Consider the following 23,501-nt stretch of genomic DNA (forward strand, 5'->3'; position numbering starts at 1 on the left):
GAGGTAAAAGATCTGTAGCCTGAAAACTATAGAACACTTATGAAAGAAGTTGAAGAGGACACAAAGAAATAGAAAGACATTCCAGGCCCATAAGTTGGAAGAACATGGGGATCCCTGCGTGACTGGGTGATTTAGCGCCTGCCTTTGGCCCAGGGCATGATCCTGGGGTCCCAGGATCGATTCCTTCATCAGGCTCCCTGCATGGAGCCTGCTTCTCCCTCTGCCTGTGTCTCTGCCTTTCTCTCTCTCTCTGTGTCTCTCTCATGAATAAATAAATAAAATCTTTAAAAAAATAAGTTGGAAGAACAAATATTGTCAGAATATCTCTACTAACCAAAGCAATCTACATATTTAATGCAATCCTTATAAAAAATACCAACAGCATTTTTTATAGCTAAAACAAACAATTCTAAAATTTGTATGGAACCACAAAAGACACCAAGTAGCCAAAGTAATCTTGGGGGAAGAAAAGCAAAGTTGGAGACATCACAGTTCCAGACTTCAAGTTATATTACAAAGCTATAGTGATCAAAACCATATGTCACAAAAACAGACACATAGATCAGTGGAACTGAACAGGAAACCCAGAAATAGTCCCACAACTATATGGCCAACTATTCTTTGACAAAGCAGGAAAAATATCTAATGGAAAAAAAGACAGTCTCTTCAACAACTGGTGTTGAGAAAACTGGACAGCAACATACAAAAAAATGAAACTGGCTTACTTTCTTACACCATACACAAAAATAAGTTCAAAATGGATGAAAGACCTAAATGTGAGACAGGAAAACATCAAAATCCTAGCGGAGAACGCAGCCAACCTCTTCAACATTGGCTATAGCAAATTCTTACTAGATATGTCTCTAGGGGCAAGGAAAACAAAGCAAAAAGAAACTATTGGGACTTCATCAAGATAAAATCAACAAAACTAAAAGGCAGCCTTCCGAATGGGAGAAGATACTTGTAAATGATATATCTGATAAAGGGGTTAGTATCCAAAATCCACAAAGAACTGATCAAACTCAACACCCAAAAAACAAATAATCTAGTTAAGAAATGGGCAGAAGACATGAATAGACATTTTTCCAAAGAAGACAGACATACAGATGGTTAACAGACTCACGAAAAGATGTTCACATTACTCATCATCAGGGACATACAAATCAAAACTTGTATATAGTGAGACACCACCTCACACCTGTCAGAATGGCTAAGATTAATGACACAGGAAGCAACAGATGTTGGCAAGGATGCCGAGAAAAGAAAACTCTCTTACACTATTGGTTGGAATACAACCTGGTGCAGTCACTTTAGAAAACAGTATGGAAGTTCTTCAGAAAGTTAAAAATAGAACTACCCTATAACACAGCAATTGTACTTCTAAGTATTTGCCCAAAGGATACAAGAATACTAATCTGAAGGGATTCATGCACCCCAATGGTAATAGCAATAACCAAATTATGAAAAGAGCCCAAATGTCCATTAACTGATGAATGAATAAAGAAGATGTGGTATTGGTACACCTGGGTGAATCAGTGACTGAGCAAATGCCTTTGGTTCTGGTGGTGGTCCCAGGATCCTGGGATCGAGTCCCACATAGGATCTAGGCGAGGAGCCTACTTCCCCTCTGCCTATGTCTTTGCCTCTCTCTGTGTGTCTCATGAATAAATAAACAAAATCTTTAAAAAAATAAGATGTGGCATATATATATATATATATATACACTATATATATATACTATATATATATAATATATACTATATATTATATATAGTATTATATATATTATATATATAGTATTACTATATATATAATAATATAGTATTACTATATATATAGTATTATATATATATTATATATATAGTATATATATAATAATATAGTATTACTATATATAATATATATATACTATATATATATATAATCTTGTCATTTGCAAGACCCATTTCATATGGATGAAACAAAAATGTATTATGCTAAGCAAAATAAGTCAGTCAGAGAAAGACAACCACATGATTTTACTAATATGTGGAATTTAGGAAATGAAACAGATGGACATAGGGAAAGGGGAAAAAAAGAGAGAGGCAAACTATAAAATAGACTCTTAACTGTAGAGAACAAATTGAAGGTTGCTGGAAAAGTGGTGAGTGGAGGAGGGGTTAAATGGATGATGGATATTAAAGAATTCACTTGTTGTGATGAGCACTGGATGTTCTATGTAAGTGATGAATCACAAAATTCTACTTCTGAAACTAATATTACATTACATGTTAACAAACAAAAGCTTAAAATAAAAAATATATAATATACAAAAATAAAGTTATTTTCATAAAAAAGAAAGTATAAATGTTTTCTATGAAAATTAAATGCATGCCTATAATTCTTCAGATAGTTCTATTTCATAATGTAAAGGCAAAGAAATGTGATGTGTATAACTTTGATACAAAATTAGACTATTAAATATAACAAAATGTTATGAGAATTTGTCTCTACATGTTAAGCTTATTATGATTTGTGTTTCGCTTTTTATATTCTTCATAGTTTTGCAATGGATATGCAATGGTATAATGAAGAAAAACACAATAGTATGAAAATAAAAGGAGAGAAATGTTTTTTAAAGTAATAGATGATCTTGAAAAGCAATTAAATATTCATTAGAAGGCTTTTTCACTAAAATACAAGTCGAGATCATGTTTGAAGTTTTCCTATTAAGAGTACAGTTACATATATTAATTTCTGACTAAAAATGTTGAGCGTGCCAAAGGAGTCCACTCCAATTTGGAAGACAACTCCATGGTGATTTAATAACTCTTATCACACCCTAAGTCTAAATGTTCACATTTTAAAAACTAATGGGACTTATTTGCCTTGCCAAATTACTGATTTATGAATCTTTTTTTTTCCTCCTAACAAGTGCTATTGAATTCTCCGCAGGGGAAGGGAAATACCTTCCAAAAAATCTCTCCGCCTGAAAATACTTAGGAAAAAAAATCTCAATAAACTGACTTCTGTTTCCTAGAAAAATCCCAGGTCAGCATGATCATTAAGTTATAAAGAATTTATAATTCTTGGATGGAAAACTGTCATCATAAACAGACTACTTTACATAAGCAAAGATTTAGAGGAATTAATTGTATCACTTTTATTTTTCCTTCAGTTGGTCCTGAAAGAATTTGGACAGCTATTTTTGCAGGAATTAATTGAATGCCAAAATATTTACATATCAGCGGGTTCTATGACACATTAGAAGAGGTAGACAGGGAATGTTCATCAACAGTTTGACAAACAGAATTTGAAATTGAGTCTTTGTGTATCTTAATTAAATCTCTCTGTTGCAAAACTCAGGAGCAATGAGAACATTCCTATTTCAACTCCTTACACAGTATCTTGATATATGATTCTCTCCAACATGCTATGCTGTTGTTAAACACTGGCAATAGTTATTTCTACAGGACACACACACACAAAGCCACATGCAAAACATCTAAATTATACAGGTGTTTTGTTTGTTGCTATGCAAACAAAACACCCAGGTATTTCAAATGTATAATGCTAGACAAGTTTTTCCCAGACACTGTTCCAAATTGTAGTTCTCTTTAAAATGGGGACCATAGTTGCTTCAGCTACCGATAACCATAGTTGTTCCAACTACCAATAGAACTTTTGTGAGCACTGGTTTACACAAATGTTATACAAATACACAAATTTGTGTTACACAAATGCACAAATGTGTGTTTATAAACCTTACTGCACTTTTTAGAAGTTAGTATTTATTATATATATGGTTATATTGCATGATGTGTGTTGTAGCAGTGCCATGTAATAGTGAAGAGTAAACCATAATAGATATGGGCTTAAATTCTGCCTCTGCCACTGTTATTACTGAGCAAGTTATTTAGCCTCCATGAACCTTGGTTTATTCATCTACAAAAAGAAGTGATAACATGCAACCCATAAATCTATTATGAAGATTGAGCAAGAAAATCCAAGTAAACTGCTTAGAGTAGGGCTCCCTTATCTGTGGCTTCACCTTCCAGAATTTCAATTACCAGTTCCCTAAAGGAAAATGACTCCTTTTCTAAAACAGCATCTGAAAAACAATAGACTAATGCTGTGTCACAATGTCTATCATTCACCTCACATCATCTCATCACATGGGCATTTTATCATCTCACATCAGCACAAGAAGGATAAGGACAGTACAATAAGACATTTTGATGGAGCAAGACCACACTCACATAACATTTTATTACAGTATATTGTTATAATTGCTCTATTTTATTATTAGTTATTGTGGTTAAAATCTTATTGTGCCTAATTTAAACATGAAACTTTATCAAAGGTATAGATGTATAAGAAAGAACGTAGTATACACAGGCTTTGATACTACCCATGGTTTCAGGCATCCTTGGGACTGTATCCCCTGCAGATAAGTGGGAATGCTGTATAGCAATGCCTGGCACAAAGCATTCAATAAATGTTCGCCATGGTTATAATAATTAAAAATAGCACCTGTCACCATCATCATTTAGTTTGTTCTAATGATAATTTTTAGAGGTATTATAATCACCTCTACAGTTTGTAAAAATTGAAGTTGGACCACCTGGCCAATATCACAAGACACAGCACTCAGAATGTGTTCTAATTCTAAACTGAGTGTTTTTCCTTCTAGATTAGATAGGACCATTTTACTCCTAACTTGATGAAGAAGTTAAATTGGGGTAAAATTAACAAAATCAAAGTAATTTTAGTTATTCAGTGTTCTATGGGTTCACAGCATCTAAACGAGACTGGCCTTGCTCTTCAGAGTAAGTAAACAGTTTGTATGAGAATTGCCAGGAATGCTTCTACCCTAAAAGGTAAGATTTTTGTTGCTTAATCTCCTAACACTTCAGATTTTAATTAAGGAAATATCAGATGGTCATTTTAAAATCTGAAATATCTCTAGAAGATATTGAAAAGAAACACTATAAATACAAAATGTATGTCTACAATTGAGCAGGTTTTTTGCTTCCATGACGCCAAGACCTAAAACCACATTCAACTAGTACTTGAAGGAATGCAATACATAATAGGTGAAAAGAGTTACCTAGGGCATGGGGAGGATCCAGCTAATGGCTCAGTGCATGGTTGCGGGCTTGGAAAGAGGGGAGCATCCCTGAAAAGCATCCCTGAAAATCTTTTTTTCAGAAATTTTCAAAAGAAAATTTCTTTTCTTTTCTGAAAAGAAAGATGACATGGTATCCAATATAAACCACAACCACCTCCAATGCAGTACCATCTGGAAAAGTCTCTAACTGCTACAGACAGATATTAAATGAATACATTTGTCAAGGCTCCAGTGATGCAGGCAGCTGTTGTAGCTACAGTGCCCTCTAAGTAGCCTGTACCCATCTGTGGACATCACTGGAAAATTCCTAACGCTCCCTCCAATTGCTGATTGCTGTTGGCCCGCTGGTGCTGATACAATGTCCTGAGCCAAGTACACTCTACTATCAATGCTCACCAGCTGAAAACCATGGGGAATACATCTGGAGCCAAACAAAATTACATTTATTAAACTTGCTACAGTGAAAGAGACAGTGCACCACAGGAACGTCAGTCCTTGCTTGATGATTTAAGATAGGATTCAAGGAGCATAGGTCTATCTGGACAGGGTGCAGTCTCAAAGCAAGAGTAATCTGATGTATGAGCATCAGATATTTTTTATCTAGGACACAGAATAAACAAAGTAGGGCTGGAGTCATTATTGAATAAGAAGCAGCAGTCAATGTTAACCAGGAGAGGTGAGATATTTGGCATTTTTAAGCTGTGAGTGACCTGGGGTTTATCTCTGTTTAGTCATAGTTTTAAAGTTTACTTGTTTCCGTCTTGTTGCATTACAGCCATTAAGAGTTCTCCTATGATGTTAATATTCTGTAGAATTATGTTCCACAAAAAAAAAAAAAAAAACCCACAGCCTGGCTTTAGCAACTAGGCTAGCTCCCTGAAAGCTGGCAGAGACTTTTTCCTTCATATTCCTCAGCCTCTCTACCATTACATGTCATCCCTTGCTCTCCTCTGATGATAGAGGAGGGATAAAAATGGAGATCAATGTAGGAGTGATAAGATGACATCGAATGAGAAAGTATGATTTATTTCTATTTGTATAGAGAAAATTCCTTAAGAATATGAGATGAACAGGAATGTCACATTTAAAGAGATATCACAATATGGGCAAAATGTTTAGTCAAGAGAATTCATCATGTTGTTCAGGCAAGCAGACAGTAGAGTAGAGATAGAGCACAGTTCCTATACTCCAGAAGCTTACAGACCAAATGATAAAATAGCTAATTCTAATATAATTACCACAGATGTTAAACAGCACTAAGATTTCATGTGCAAGCATGCAAAAGGTTGAAATTTATTCTCAAATTCATTAATAGAACAAGATTGGTCTTACTTGAATTTTCAGATTTGTTGAGAGTAAATACCATAAATGTTTCATTTTCAGATTGATTGAAAACAAGCACAGCACTCCACTCTCTGCCTCTAAACTCTAGAACAACTTTTAGAAATTATTATTTTTTTAAGATTTTATTTACTTATTCAAGAAACAGAGAGAGAAAAACAAAACAAAACAAACAAAAAAAAAGAAACAGAGAGAGAGAGGTAGAGACACAGGCAGAGGGAGAAACAGGCTCCATGCAGGAAGCCCGATGCAGGACTCGATTCCTGGTCTCCAGGATCACGCCCTGGGCTGAAGGTGGCGCTAAACCGCTGAGCCACCCGGGCTGCCCTAGAAATTATTTTTTTTTTAGGTTTTATGTATTTAAGTAATCTCTACACCCAACATGGGGTTCAAACTCACCACCTGGAGATCAACAGACAGACCCCCCAGAAATTATTTTTTAAAAAGCATAAATTAGAGCAATATATTACTGAATAGACACAAATTTATGAAAATTATGGGAAAATTCTTGGTAGGCAATGTTGGATGTTTAAAGGAGCCTATAAAAAGCCATGCCTACTTACCTTGCCAATGTTTGAACCAACTGAGAGATAAGATGAAATGAATCAGTGAATGGAGAAAAAAATATCAGCTTTATTAGGATAATTACTTTGATGTATGATATGCAGTGTTAGTACTTTCCTAATTCTAAATTCAAAATGAAATACACTAACCCACTTAATCATAGTCCTGGACCACTGGTGACCTCCTCATTTGGACATCAAATTTTTAAAATTTAGAATGTGAAGTAGTTAGATATAACATGCATTTCCTTTGAGCATCTGAGTCTCAAATAAAAGATAGAAGAAGGGGCAAAGCTATACGTATCCAATTTTTTACCCTAAACATATAAACCAGATATGTCATTCTTCCTCCTTTTGAAACAAGTGAATGATGCTACAGATAGAGATTGAATGCTAGAGTCATTGGTGACTTTACTCATGAAATATGAATTCAGAAGAAAGAAGATTCTTTCACATTAGATAAACTAAAACACTGAACAAAAATCTGAGACAAAAAAAAAAAAAACAGAAAATCTGGGCTTTAGGTTGTGAAGGGCACCCCAGAGGTAATTTCATAACAGAGTGGATTTCCACAGTGTTGGCAGCCATGTTAGTTGACTTTTGTGTGTTTTCCAGGCCACAGACTAGGCAAAAGCAACACTGTCCACTTTAAAACTGACGCAGTGCTTGGGGAAGAGATATTAGGCTGTACCTGGGAGACCAGCAATGCTCTAAAAATTAGAAGGCAGCCACCAATGGACTACTTAAGCTCACCCCCACCAACAGCTTTTTTAGAAAACCTTGGTAGAAGAGGCTCAGGAGCAGATTCCAACCTCTGCCCCCAATCAGACTGCACAGCAGAAGTGTGAACAATCTGCCAAGGAATATTTATTTCAAAGAGCCTCTCAAAATTAATAATCATCGTATTGTTAATGAATGACAGTGCCCTGAAAGAGATGGTGTCTGGGGGACAACACAACAAGCAAAAGAATTTACACTTGAGGAAACCATTAAAAAGCAATCACACAAGGACTTTAAAATGTTAATATCTTCAGAGGAAGGAAAAAGAATAGTGTGCTCATGAAACAAGAAGAAGTAATTAGGAAATAAGAAATGGTTATTAATAAAAAAAGGATGGCCATTAAGGTCCCAAATAACCTGAGCTCAAATTCTGGCCCTAGCAATTGCTAGTTGGGAGTCTCTAAGGCAATTTATTTAGCCACTCTATGTTTTAGTTTTTGCACTTGTATAACGGAGATAATCATAATACCTACCTAATTATTTAATGTTTGTAAAGCACTCAAAGCAACACTGACACTTAAGTGTTCGTGAGATATAAAAACAAATTTGAAATCCTGAGATTAATGGCCATAATTTTTCATTCAAGACTCTGCATGACCTAAAAAAAAGGAATGAAGGGAGGTGAAGAGTCTATCATTGAGCTGGAAGAACATAGTAAATGGGAGGAGTAGAGAGTAAAAAAGCAAATAAGGTACCAGAGGGAAGCCAGAATAGCTAAGATAACTTTGTTAGAAGCAGAGAACAGAAGGAATGGAAGAGAAGCCATATTTGAAGAAGTAATAGCCCTAAATTTCCCACGCCTAAAGAAAGTGATAAGATTTTAAACTGGAAGGGTTCTCTGAATGCTGAGCACAATAAATCTTTAAAAATAGAAATTCTCACATTGTAATGAAGTTCAAGAGCACAAAAGATGGAGGTAAAATTGCAAAGAAAGAGAGGAGGAAACAGTATGTTGTAAGGGAATAAAATCAGTCCTCATCAACACCTTTGGAGTAAAGAGAAAGATGACGGAATGGTGTTTCAAGATGAGTAAAAACTACTTTGAATGACAAACCAAACTAGATATTATAGAGGTTGCATTCTATACATACACTAGAAACATGTAATTTACTGATTTTGACATAAACAGTAAAATAACCCATTTCAAGCACTAAAATTGATCACATGATCACATGAGACAGAATAAGTGAAACTGTCATCTTATGAAATTACGTGCAGAGATTTCTTCAAAAAGATTAAGTGTATTTTTTAAGCAACCAATAAAATAAGCACTTTTGAGTGCCTACTATGAGCTTCATGGAAGAGTATTAAAACTCAAACTCTGACTCTAAGGGACTTTTTATTTGTTGGGGGTGGGGGAGCGGGATATAGAGCAGTGAACAGACGAGGGGTTATCCCAGTTCTGTCACTCATTGGCTTTACAATCTTGGGTAAGACTGCCAATCTCTGAGCCTAGTTTGCTCATCTGTACAACGAGGATGATAAAGCCTGTCCCAACAATTTTGTAAATTTTTTGGTGCAATAACAGGCATGTAGCCAGTATTAATAAACGTTATTATTCTCATGTATGATACAGTAGCCAAATTCTCTCTCTCCAGGGGCTAGAGTTTTAGTTTTATTTTATTCTTTGTACTTTCCTGTATTATTTTATGTTTACATTAGGCATATATATTTTTAAGTTAAAAATGCATTCAAAAAATTTTAATTATTGAAAGGAAATTTTAAAGACAATTTTTAGTAGTCTCTGAAATAGAATGAAAGAGGCCTTTGTGAAAAATGTGCACACACACACACACACACACACACACACATACACAATAAAGGAAGTTAAAATTTGATACATCTAAGGGACCAAAAACCCACAAATAACATAAAGAGTAGCAGTCTGAGAGGAAATATTTGCAACATATATTTTTAACCTCTTGGAAATCAATAAGAAAGAGATAACCCAACAAAAATGTGCAAAAATGAAAACATATTAATGGAACAGGCAATACAACTCATCGTGAAATATATGAAATGATTTTCAACCTCTTAAGTAATCAGTAAAGTGTTAACTAAAACTATAATGATATAATATATATCATTCATAAGACTGATACATATTTTGAAGTTTTTTAACTCCAAATATGGGAAGAGACTGTCTCATGCTAGAAGTGGTAGTACAGCCCCTTTGCCACATGATTAGGGAGACACTCTCTCAACAGAAAACATGCATTGTCCATGACCCAGCATACAAGCCCAGAGGCAGATTTGCACATGGGCATAAGGGGCTAAAATACAGAATATCCATGCAGTCTTATTAATAATATTGAAGAAGTTAACAATACAAATGCCAATCAGTTAAAGGGATATGTAAAAAGAAGCATTTTCATATGAAATACTGCTAGAAACAGTTTAAAAGAATGAATTAGGTCTCAGATATTAAAATGGAGAGACTTCAAAATAATATTGCTGACTGAAAAACTACAGAAATTCGAAGATGGTACAGACAGCATGGTACTTCTTGAATTAAGAAAATAATGCAGCATTGCACATTTTCTAAGCGTACCTGTCTATGCATATAATTATTGTAAAAGCTTATAATAGACCAAAGCCATAAGAGTGCTTGGGAAAAAGACAGCCATTTGATATTGGAGTTAAGACTTAAAGAGGTCTTTAGTTTTATCTGGAACTTGTGTATAATTTGTGTTATCATAAAGAAATTTGAATTAATTTAAAGTTTGAAGAGAACAAAAGACAAGTTTGACACAATATCTGTTTTAAAGGGTAACGTGCTACAGAAGATAGCACAAATGCACAACTGCATGCAAACCATATTAACTGGAGAAGGAGAAGCAGGAAAAAGAAAAAAGAGGACGAAGGGGAAGAGAAAGAGAAGAAAGCAGAAAAACAACAGAAAGAGTAAGGACAAGAAGAGTGCATAGTAGTAGTAGAAGCCACACTGCAACGGTAGTCATTATGAGAAGAGTCTAGATCACACCATGAGAAGGGCAAGAGGCATTGTTAAGGATGGTGTTTAAATTGGGATTACTGGTGATATTTTATTCTAGGCTGATTTTAGTCTCATTTTCCATAGTCACACCCTACCCTTTTTTTTCCTTCTCCCTTCCCTTATATTCCCTTTCACTATTATTTATATTCCCCAAATGAATGAGAACATACACTGTTTGTCCTTCTCCAATTGACTTACTTCACTCAGCATAATACCCTCCAGTTCCATCCACGTTGAAGCAAATGGTGGGTATTTGTCGTTTCTAATTGCTGAGTAATATTCCATTGTATACATAGACCACATCTTCTTTATCCATTCAACTTTCAATGGACACCGAGGCTCCTTCCACAGTTTGGCTATTGTGGACATTGCTGCTAGAAACATTGGGGTGCAGGTGTCCCTACTATTCATCAACAACTCCAAAATCTTCCCCTTTAAGGACTCTTAGTCCCTTCACACTATACTCTTAATTCAGACCCTGAATCTGGTGCTCCCTTAAAACTGAGCCTTCCCATCTGTCATTCTAACCACTTGTTTTGCAAACTACAAATCTCAGGTGGGTGCCCACCACTGCCAAACAAATGTTTCTTTGCTGAATTTACTTTCCTACTCTCCTCTCTGCCAGATCTCCCACCTTCCTTGCTCCCACCTTTGTTCATTGATGCCCCAGACTTTTACTTCATTTATTCATTTAACAAATATTTATTGTGTGCCTACACAGTAGAATTGAAGACAATGAACATGAATTCTTTTTTTCTAGAAGCTTAGTGAAATAAAAAACACAAATGGAAACTACAAAATAGAAAATGAGGTCAAGAGAAGGATTTTACTGGAAAAATATAAGCAAGCAAAAAAAGTCTTCAACGAGTCTGCAAGCCTTTTTGTATCTGTCCTCCTACATTTCATCTTGCTGCTAGTAATAATCAAGAAGGGACCAACCACTCATGTGTGCTATGATTCCTATCTCCTTTCAGTTTCTCAAAGACATTGCCTGCACTAGTATCCCCTTTTTCCCCCAATACGTGAAATTTCATTACGACATGATTCCATAGCACACACACACACATTCTCTGATATATCAGATCAAGTTTTATAAAAATCCTTTCTTGAACTCACACTCCGTCTGTTCTGTACAGCACAACATCGCCAAAGTATTCTTACATCCTCTTCTCAATTTTTTCCCATTTGCTTTTTAAACTCTTATCTACATAGCTTCCAGCCCCACGGCTCCACTGCATTTGTCCAGACCATTAATAATGTGCATTTTGCTAAAGCCAACAAACGTAATATCTCTGTCCTCATTTTATTTAAACTCTGCAACATTTGATGAATTTGACCACTACAGACTTCATGACACTCATTCCTTTCTTGGTCTCTTTAACCCCACTCTGGGTTTCCTCTTTAAATCCTGGCTATTCCTTACTTCTCTATCTTTATCAGGGCTTTAACCTGAGCCCTTTTCTCTTCCCTATACAGACTTTCTTCTCAAGTGGTCTTCCATGGCCCCAGGCTTATATAATACACAAATGTTAACTTCTCCCAAATTCATACTTTCAATGTGTCTTCTCTTCTAGACTCCGTACTCCAACTACCTATTTAATTTCTTCACCAGATATCTAACAGGTATTTGGCAAAACAATAAACTAAAATGCTATCTATTCCTTTTCAATAATTCCTTTTTAATCCTGCAGCTTTCTAATATTTAAAACCAAACTATCGGGCTGAACTTTATTTTCCCAGAGAAGAGGAGGCTATGAAAGAACCCAGGGAAGATAGAGAAAATTAAGCTCTTGACTGTAAGTTCCATTATACAGTTTTGAAAGCCTTAGCTTTAAAATGCAACATCAGGTAGACAAAAAAGGAAAATGTTTTGAATGAACTCTAAAAGTTCAATCAATCACTCTGATTATAGAAAGCTCAGCCTAAAGAACTGGGAGAATAGAGTTTATATAATAAACCATAGATTAGGACAGAAAAGTAGCAAAAAAATGTGATTTTCCTGCCACACTGAGAGGAGAGAAAACTTTCTGGACTGGAGGAAGTCCATCTGAAGGTTAGGAAAAAGAGAACAGAAAGGTCAACTCTTTATTTGGGACCCTACCCTTATCACTTGCCCACCTCACTATCTTACTCCAGGGACCAACTCATTATGGGAATATAAATCACAATTCTGTGAATATAAAACAGTAAAAGATTTGACTTCATAACTGGCTGGAATTCTGGAACAAGGTGCCTCAGAGAACATCTCATGGTACCACTGGGTAGTGATGGTGGAATAAAATGGGCAAGGCAGAGAGAAGAACTGAGATAGTCTTGCATTATAGGGAGGAAATCCAAATAAAGGATGTAGGAGATTATTGGAATTGAGAATACTTGTGCCATCCAGAGGCACCCCTGCCACATGCAGTAAGTGAGCCCTCTAGTTAACTTGAGTGGCAGAAAGCCCAGGGAAGAAACCAGAGATATCATGGATTGAATCTTGGGAAGTGCCCTGTGTGTGGGAGCTGAGAAGTAGGCAAGGAGAGGCTCAGAATATGTGAGGTAGGGCTCAAAGCTCATATACTTTGGAATTTCAAATTCAAATTAATTATATTTAATTAAATTTAAATTAATTAGAAATTAAAACAAAGGGGTAGCTGGGTGTCTTAGTGGTTTAGCGTTTGCCTTTGTCTCAGGGCGTGATCCCGAGGTTCTGGGATCGAGTCCTACATTGGGCACCCCAGAGGGAGCCTCCTTCTCCCTCTGCCTATGTCTCTGCCTCTCTCTTTGTCTCTATCATGAATTTAAAAAAATAAAAAGAAAATAAATTAAAACAAATAATTATGTTGAAAAATCAATGAAAATACAATTTTTTTAGGGACGCCTGGGTGGCTCAGTGGTTGAGCACCCGCCCCTGGCTCAGGGCGTGATCCCGTGATCTCAGGATCGAGTTCCACATCAGTCTTGCCTGGAGCCTGCTTCTCCCTCTGCCTATGTCTTTGCCTTTCTCTCTGTGTGTCTTTCATGAATAAATAAATAAAATCTTTTAAAAAATTTTTAAGCTGATAAATACCACAAACATCACAAAATCCATAATAATAATATTTTTATTAGTTATCTCCCTGCCATGCTTCTGTAATACTTTCCTAAATTTTAGGCTGTATAGTTTTTAAATGCTTCATCATTTTATACAACTTTGTATTATCATTTTCTACGGAAAAAAGAAAATTATTTTAATTTTCCTCTAGCACAGTTGATCAAAATTTATTTTTATTGATTCTTTAGAAAAATTTCTTTCCTTTACAGATTGATAGTGGAATTGTATAAATTTTCAAATTGTCAAATTTGGGGAAATATCTATCAAATTTCTTATGTGACTTATAAGATTTATCAGAAAAACATTTATCAAATAAGTAATATATGAGTTAATATGTTAGGATGCCTAAAATAAGCAATTTCACATATAGACATACTAATGGCTGTAGGACTGCTAAAATTCATGCTTTCAAAAGCAAGAATTCTGATAAATTCTATTTCAAACAATTGTCCTCAAGAGTTGTATTATCCCTGAATAATTGTATTTTATACTTTACAATCAAATATAGTCATAATAGGAAAGAAATATTTTGATTGACTATTTATAAAAGTCAAACCCCCCCCTTACAAAAAAAGTATGTCTGGTGATTAAAAGACTTGTGCCCACATTCTAGCTCTGACATTTCAAAGCTCATTTCCTTCCCACCCATTCTGATGCGTCCCCTGTAACACATTCATATTCTTTCTCTCTCTCTCTCCTTTTCCTTTATCTCCTTCTTTCTCTATCCTTTTCTGAAACATTGTCCTTCTCTGCCTTAACACTGTTCACATTTTGGATCTTACCATAAGATCTCATCCTCTTACATGATCAGAATTATCATCCAGAGGCTGATGATTTATAAATGAATTGCTCCAGCTGAAATTCAAATATAACCATTCTTCCTTTGTCCTACAACATAACAGGCTCAAAATCAAACTATCAATACCAAATTTGCTTTTTCCCTCTTCCTTCCCTGTTAGATAATGGTATTACCACCTGTCTATTCTTCAATACTAGAATTTGGGACCCATATTATGCCCTTCCTCCTTTATTTCCTATTTCTTGAAAGTAATTAAATCTGTTGATCCTTCTTCCTAATTATCTCAATTCACCATTTGTTACATCTTTTTAAGTGATGTTACTGATTATTTTGCAGTTGGTAATTGTGTAAGTCACTCCTTAGTAGTGACTAAGGAGTAAGAAAGAATCACTACATTTGGGAAATATTGCATTTGAGAAGCCAATAGCAAGTGCAGATGTTCAAAAGAGAGCTGGAAAGGTAGCGATGGAACTTGAGAGAGAGGTTGTGTGTCAACTACATAGAATTGATAGAGGATTGTGAGAAAATAAAGCAAAAGATATGAACTCAGCTCTTCTTTAAAAGCTATGATTCTATTATAACATTCAATATAATAAGAAAATGTCTCTAGATTTCCAGGATGTTCCCAGCATAATCATATTGAGAAGATTAAAAAGCTTTGCATGCCTACCATGTTTTAGCTAGTGAGCCAAATATTACTGGGGCAAACTACTCTGCAATGTTATCAGCAATGCACTCCCAGAAATGTACATATCCCACATCATAGTACAGAAGACACATTGTACCTTTAGGTGAAGCCTAAGGAAATAGGGGGAAAAAATCTCAAACATTTGTACATCTCTCCATGCTTTGGACTCTTCTACCGTAAAACAAGGTGATCGGATAAACTGGTTTGGAAAACCCCTATCAGTACCTACTTATCATTACATGACCTTTTTGGCCAAAGTTCTTTGTATTTTTTTTAATAGTAAATTTATTTTTTATTTGTGTTCAATTTGCCAACATACAGAATAACACCCAGTGCTCATCCCGTCAAGTGCCCCCCTCAGTGCCCGTCACCCATTCACCCCCATCCCCAGCCCTCCTCCCCTTCCACCACCCCTAGTTCGTTTCTCAGAGTTAGGAGTCTTTATGTTCTGTCTCTCTTTCTGATATTTCCTACCCATTTCTTCTCCCTTCCCTTCTATTCCCTTTCACTATTATTTATATTCCCAATATGAATGAGAACATATAATGTTTGTCCTTCTCCGATTGACTTATTTCACTCAGCATAATACCCTCCAGTTCCACCCACGTTGAAGCAAATGGTGGGTATTTGTCATTTCTAATGGCTGAGTAATATTCCATTGTATACATAGACCACATCTTCTTTATCCATTCATCTTTCGATGGACACCGAGGCTCCTTCCACAGTTTGGCTATTGTGGACATTGCTGATAGAAACATCGGGGTGCAGGTGTCCCGGCGTTTCATTGCATCTGTATCTTTGGGGTAAATCCCCAACAGTGCAATTGCTGGGTCGTTGGGCAGATCTATTTTTAACTTTTTTTTTTTTTAATTTGACAATGAACTGACAGGAAAAAAAGAATATTCTGTCTTCACTTTTACTTAAAAACTGTTGGTTCTCTAAAAAAAAAAAAAAAAAGTTTGGCTATCTTACTATAATAAAATAAAATAACCCATATCCTTCTTGCTGTATTTAATTCCATTCAACAAGCATTTACTGGTGCCTATCTTGTGCTAAGTTCTGTGCTGAAAGGATAAATCTTCTCTTTTTTTATTTCTTTTAATTTTTCCATTTGTGCTATCTTTCCTATTTTAGTTATAGTGAGCAATTATATGCACATCATCATCAAGAGTATAAATGAAGTCTTTGTTGTATTTATTGTATTAAGTATAATAGGTAATAGTTTTACAGGCAGACTATGCCTTTTAAAAATTTATAATCTATAGCATATGTTTGAGCTTCAGAAAGTAATTTTCTAATACTGGTGTTGGTAGAATTGTTTTGTCATATATTGAAGTTCTGTTCTTCTCTTTTGTTCCTTCATTTTTAAATAAATACCTAGGGATATAGCATTATTTGAAATTGGTAGTAATGTACTTGATTGTTTTTTATGTACAAAACTTTCAGATTCTAAAATAGAAGACATTTCTTTTTCTCTTAGACCTTCCAAATTTGAAATCTAAGATATTTCTAAGTTCTAAAAACTAGTTCTTTAAAATAAAAGCAAAGCATTGTTATCTATGAACCAAAAAGCTCTAGCTCTGAGGTAGATGTTCTCATGCTGTTTCTGAAGTCAGTGAGTCTGAGATGAGATTTTCCTGAAAACAAATCTAAAGCTACAGACAAGAATATTTCAACCAGTTATACTGGTTAAATATACCAGTGGATTTAGCATAGTAATATTTACTATGATATATAAACATTATTTATCATAGAATTTGGCATCAAGTAGGCAAGACATAATTTTTATATAAACTTCTGATGAAATAAATGCTATTTATTTCCCAAAGTAAAATTTTCAGAAACAAAATAAAGCAGGAAATAAGCACTTCCAAAAAAGCATAACCCCCCTCCGCCCCCCAAAAAAATGGTTAAGCAAAATCTCTTGGCCATAATGGAAGTATCTCACTTTTTCCCTCTGACCAGGAGTAGTGCATTGACAGGTAGCCATGTACTCACTCCATCCTCCACTTCAGTTCCATTTCCATAAGGAGAACTTCAAGAACCTTACAAAAAATGCATACAATAAAATAAGAGAAATAAAGATGAAAATAGGCAAAGAAGAAACCAATAGAGAATGAAATGATGAGATCAGCAGTAAAGATATGATAGAAATGTATTCAATTTTAATGTCATTAAGATTCTACACTGATTAAGAGGAAACACAGATTTTACTTTGATTTTTCCGAGCCACAAATGCAAAAATATAATCACTTATTCATTTCACATTTTCTATCTAAAAGGTCCATCAGTTCAATCTACTTCAAAAAAGCAGATTTTTCCCTTGCTCTGTGTGAAAGATATTTTTCTCACGAATTATCATTAATGGGAGGAGAATGAAACTAAGAATAAAAAGAGAGAACAAAAAATGAAGCAGGTGTGAATAAAGAGAGAGTAACACTCAACCGAAAAGTCCCTGATGGTCATCATATTCTGGTGACACAGAGACCGAAAAGCCAATTAACCCCTGGAAGGAAGTTTCCTCTTTGTTTAATTTCCTATAAGCCTTTCTCTGTGCTTCTTTTTTGAGCCAAACTGGTAGGCAATAGTCACTTTCTTGTCCACAAGATTCAGAGGTCTGAGGTTTATTATTCTGTCCTTTTATTAGTATAAGCTATTAGAAATTTGGTCATCAAACACATAAAACTACTTTGAAATAATTGTAAGTGAAATATTTTAAAACATTCTAGATAGCAAAGTGAGTAATCCCCTGTTCCCACTTCCATTAATAGAGAACGTAATAGAAAATAATAAGTTAGTATGTGGTCTCTTTCTATGTTAATACTCAATGGGAGTATCATCACTGACTTTGACTTTGGTTCTTGTTTTAGACCTCAAATCTCTCTCTTTCTCTCTCTCTCTTTCACACATACACACACACACACACACACACACACACAAACACACACACACGCTTGCCTGAAATATCAGAATGAAATGGACAATGAGAAATTTAAGTAGATAGTCATATGACCACTTTGCTCATTAATTAATAACTTATTTTCTCTGTTAAAAGTGTGAATTTTTTATTTGAGGGTGAGTAGACATCAAAGTCAGAGCAGATGGAAGAAAAGTATCTTTACAAGAAAAGTGCTAGAAAGGGTTCATTGAATCCTTACTAGATTAGGTACCTTTCTACTTCACTGGGATTAGCAAACAGGAAAAAAGGGAGAAAAAAATCTGTTTGGTAAAAACATAGCAGAAAATTAGTTCAAAAAGAGGTGAAAGTCTTCTGCACATCCCAATTGGCTCTGCTGTGAATTTCTAGCAGAGCAATGTGAAGGGCTTGACATGGTACGAAACTGACAAACTGGATTCTAGAATATGTTCTTCCTCTTTTCAAGCTTCCTTGGTCATTTTTTTTCTGGCCAGAGACAAGGACATCATAATTCAAAAATTAACTCAAATTAAACAATAACAACAAAAGGTTTGCAAAGCCCATTGGGTATACACAAGTAATTGATTCAGTGTGGCTTCATTTAACATAAGTTGGTCAAAATCAAAGATATTTTGGCAACTAGTAGTAATTGCAAAAGTGACATCAAGAATGGGTCTGAAAATAAATAGGAATTCTTCCATAAACACAAAGAAAGGAAGGGCATTTATAAACAAAAAGTGTATATGAAATCCAGGAGAATATTTGAGATGCTAATGAAATGGAATTCATACTGCCTCTTCCCCCAACACAGCATTGAGAAGCTCCATAAATGGGTCAAACCCTGAAGGTCCTGAGAATATAATTTTTCAAAAATAATTATTGCATAGTTATATATTTGGATTTACATAGCAAATAAGCTACTCAACCACATAGAACAGACTTTTAAAAATACATACTAGGAAAATTTCAATGGAGATAATTAAAAAGAAAAAAATAGCTTGAGCCTCTGCCTAGAGGAAATGCCCCTTTTCAGTGGGCATGGTGAAACCAGTCAAGGTCAAAAAGGCCCTGGGAGTTCAGGAGAGACACTCCAAGGACATGCCATGTATCCCTCCTATGTCACTTTGCCCATTTTGTCACCAAATTCATTTATGGCACAGTAAGAAGGAATAGGTACAAAGGATGTTTTGAAACAGGCTTGTACAGTGTTAATATCCAGGGGCTCTACTCAGATCCACCCAGGTAAACTGAACAAGCAAGGATGGTCCTTCCTTTAGCTCACCTCTTCGGCATGTTTGCTAACACTGGTTTATATTCTTCTATGATTTACAGTGTGACTCTGATTGTTCATGTAACTTTTCTGGGGCAGCATTCATACCACTGCATCAGAACAGAACAGAACGAAAAGCCCGTGTTTGTTGGACTGCATGATCCCTTTTCTGATCAGACTGTCCCTTTAGATTAAAGCCTTTAGAGATATGCTAGAGGCAACTAGAATTCTCAAACCTTTGGTCTTGTATAATTCTCTGACATATATTTAGGAAATTGCTAAGCCCTCTTTTGTATGTTGCTGTGACTCAAAGTGTGAGTAATTGGGGTAAGAACATAGGCTATCTTTAGAGAAAGGCTCTTTGGATAAATTGAGAAAATTCAAACAGCTTTATTCCTGTAAAATGCCAATTGAAACAGCTTCTGTAGATATTCACTTTTCCTCTTGTGATGTAGGACCCTAGCCTAATTTTGTTTCACAAACATCTCGTCCCGGGGGAGGAAAATTTTTTAGCTGAAATAAACATACATCAATAAATACCTAGTGCTAAGATGAGCCTGAAGAAAAGGTTAAAGGTCTGATGAGTCATAAAACTGACAGTAAAGAACCTAATTATTTAACATAATACACTCTTAAAGATAAGATGTGAAATGTAAGGTTAGCTGGGTGAGAAAGTGACTAATGTAGTCGAGCATGCTTTTATATCATGCAGATCTGTTATCAGTGGTGTAGCTAACACAGTTGGGTTTTTTTTTTCCTTCTTTGTGGGGGAAATTTATTTTTGTAAATATCAAAAATTTTTAAACTTCTTGAGCGTCCAAGTCACTTATTCTAAAATCTTTAAAGTCATACTTTTAATCTTGTTTTTATTTGTTTGTTGTTGGACTTTGGAGGATCTTGTCTAAATTATCCTTTTTTATGTTTGCCACATTTAAAGTCCTCACTAAAATCAAATTGCTTTACCTCCTCAAGTTGAATGGCTTTCTCTACCTTTTCCTTTATAAATCTTTTAGAGGATTCAAACTTCTAAAGCAATTCAAAAGGCCCCAGATCTGACTTTCTGGCATTAATGCAACATCTGCAATTTTAACAGACAAGATGGGGCATCAGAATTTTAGAGCTCAAATAAACAATTCGAGCCTGTTGACCCTAAGAGGGTTCATGGAATCCTCCACTATAACTGCAGCTTCCCAGTGCTTATTGAAACCAAACAAACTTTCCTGAACACTGATTTAGGGCCCTAAAAAAATGAGTCCATAACACTACCTCCTCCAACCAACAGCCATCTTGGACTAAAAGAGTTAGCTTCTTAATTTCATGTGACTGAAAAATATACACATGCTAAAGTTTAAAGGGAACATATTGCACCATGTAAACAAAAAGTCCAAAGCTCAGGTAGATGTTCCTCTCTTGCTCTCTTAAATTCACATCCTCTGTGTTGGATCCACTTTCAGACAGACCCTTCCAAGAACCTTACATTCTCTCAGGTTTAATTATCTAAAAATAGTTTATTCTTTCTCCAGAAGTCCCCCCCAAATCTTATTGGCTCTGGTTGAAACATGAGACCATCCCTGAACATTCATTCACCATGGCCCCAATCACTTTACATGTTGAAGCCTTAAACTAGTAATAGAGCCCAATATAAAACCTTCAGACTAAGAGTGGGAAAAGAGTGGTTTCCAGAGTGAAATTGAGTACTGTTCCTAACATTAAGGCAAATAGATGTGGAATGTCAAATACATCTCACAATTTGACAATACATTAGCAAGATATTCTTCCAACATCATATATAATTTATTAGCGTTGTCAATATACCTGCTTCTCTCTTCTAAATTCTAATTTCTGTGGCTTTGAAAACATAACACCCTAGGTTCTTACACAGGGGAAAGAAAAACATATGTTCATGCAAAGATATAATTAATGTTCATAACAGCTCATTTTCAGTATCTAAAAACTAGCTGCAACTCAATTCCCATTAATAGATGAGTAGATAAACAAGTTTAGCATATCCACACAATGATATCTGTATACATACTCAGTAATAATAATATCCATACTTAGTAATAAAAAAGAATGCATTATTGACACATGCAACAAGATGTAGATGAATCTCAAAATAATTATGCAGAGTGTAAGAAGCTAGACAAAAAAAGAGTACACACTGAATGATTCTATTTACATAAAATTCTAGGAAATGAAAACTAACCTAAAATGACAGAAAGCAGATCAAGATCAGGGGTCAAGGCAGGGAAGAGAATATGGAAAGATTAAGGACCTGCACAAGGAAACTTCTAGGGGTGATGGGTATGTTCATTATCTTGATCAAGAGTTGTCATTTTTTGCTGTAAAGGGTAAGATAGTAAATATTTTAGGCATTGAAGGCCACATGGTCTCTGTCACAACTACTTGACTCTGCCACTGCATCATCAAAACAGCTAAAGATAAGAAGTAATTAAGTGAATGCGAGTGTGTTCCAACCAAATAGGCAGCAGCCCAACCAGGTCTGCAGGCTGCAGTTTGCCAATTCCTGATCTTAATTAAGATGATTGTTCCGCAAGTGTGTACATATGTCAAAACTTATCAAATTGTACACTTTAATTACATGCCATTTATTGTATGTCAATTATGCCTCAATAAAGCTATTAAAAAATAAAAACAAAACAAACAGCCTTAGCTTCCTCGCCATGGATTGGATAAAGTTCAATCTTCTTGCCACGGCATACAAATCCCTCCAAGAACCAGCCTCTGTGTTCCTACCCTTTCAGATTTGTTGCCATTCTCTGGTGGGATTTTACCTTTTGGGAGAGCCAAAACACATGCATTGAGCCATTTCAACTCATGACTCTGTTTAGGTGGTCTACCTATCTAGAATAACCTACTCTTACCAATGTAAGATTAAACTTGCATATCTACCATTCCGAGATACTTTCCTTCTTCCCTTATCTTACCCCTTCTATTCCCTTCATTTCTTCTTTCTGCCACCATAATAATCTGTATGTGTGTATACAGATATATGTTTATATGTGCATATAAACACACTTGCACCATTACATTGATATATATATATATACAAACCCATTCTTGCATGATTACACTTTTCCATACTTTTAACTATATATATCTGAAATTTTTCCTTTACATATTTAGAGTTAAAATGAATTATTATTCATTTTATAGTCATTTCGTGAATATCAGTAAGACTTGGATATGTGACTGAGAGCTCCCTGTGTCTATTACACCTATCACAGTGCCAGGCACATTTTTAAAAACGTGATAAATCAGTATGGCAGCTGTTATTATAACCATTTTATAGATTATAAAACTGATAGGTAGAGAAACTGTTTTTAGCTCATAGCCACATGGTTATAAGGAGCCAATCTAGTATTAGAAAAGAGTCCTTCCATATCTAATCTCAAGTGCTTCCACTAACTCTTGCAATATCTTTTAATATTGGAAGCTGATCTATATTTCACATTGGTCTTCTTCTGACTTTGCCACCACTCCTCCTTCATCTCCTAGATACACCAAAATGAAGACTGCTACCAACATCTACATTTTCAACCTTGCTCTAGCAGATGCCTTAGCAACCAGTACCCTGCCCTTCCAGAGTGTCAATTACCTAATGGGAACATGGCCGTTTGGAACCATCCTCTGCAAGATTGTGATCTCCATAGATTACTATAATATGTTCACCAGCATCTTTACCCTCTGTACCATGAGTGTTGATCGCTACATCGCAGTCTGCCATCCCGTCAAGGCTCTGGATTTCCGTACTCCCCGCAATGCCAAAATAGTCAATGTTTGCAACTGGATCCTCTCTTCAGCCATTGGTTTGCCTGTAATGTTTATGGCAACAACAAAGTACAGGCATGGTAAGTTGCAGGAATAAGGGATAAAGGACTTATATATAGACTGACATGCTGATAAAGTCATGAGCCAAGTATGGAGTGGTCCAACATATT

The 23,501-nt window shown here is 35.4% G+C and overlaps 1 protein-coding gene across 3 annotated transcripts in view; it reads left to right on the plus strand.

Annotated features, from left to right (window-relative positions):
- The window catches only part of OPRM1 (opioid receptor mu 1), a 63,400-nt gene that overhangs the window by 21,887 nt on the left and 18,012 nt on the right, over positions 1 to 23,501 (plus strand). For all 3 annotated transcript variants that reach the window (XM_041737851.1, XM_041737857.1, XM_041737844.1), the window contains exon 2: positions 23,059 to 23,411. In XM_041737851.1, coding sequence (XP_041593785.1) covers positions 23,059 to 23,411 — 353 coding nt within the window. The remainder of the gene's footprint in view (positions 1 to 23,058; positions 23,412 to 23,501) is intronic.

Source organism: Vulpes lagopus, chromosome 2 (genome assembly GCF_018345385.1).
Source record: "Vulpes lagopus strain Blue_001 chromosome 2, ASM1834538v1, whole genome shotgun sequence".
In the NCBI taxonomy this organism is placed as follows: Eukaryota; Metazoa; Chordata; class Mammalia; order Carnivora; family Canidae; genus Vulpes; species Vulpes lagopus.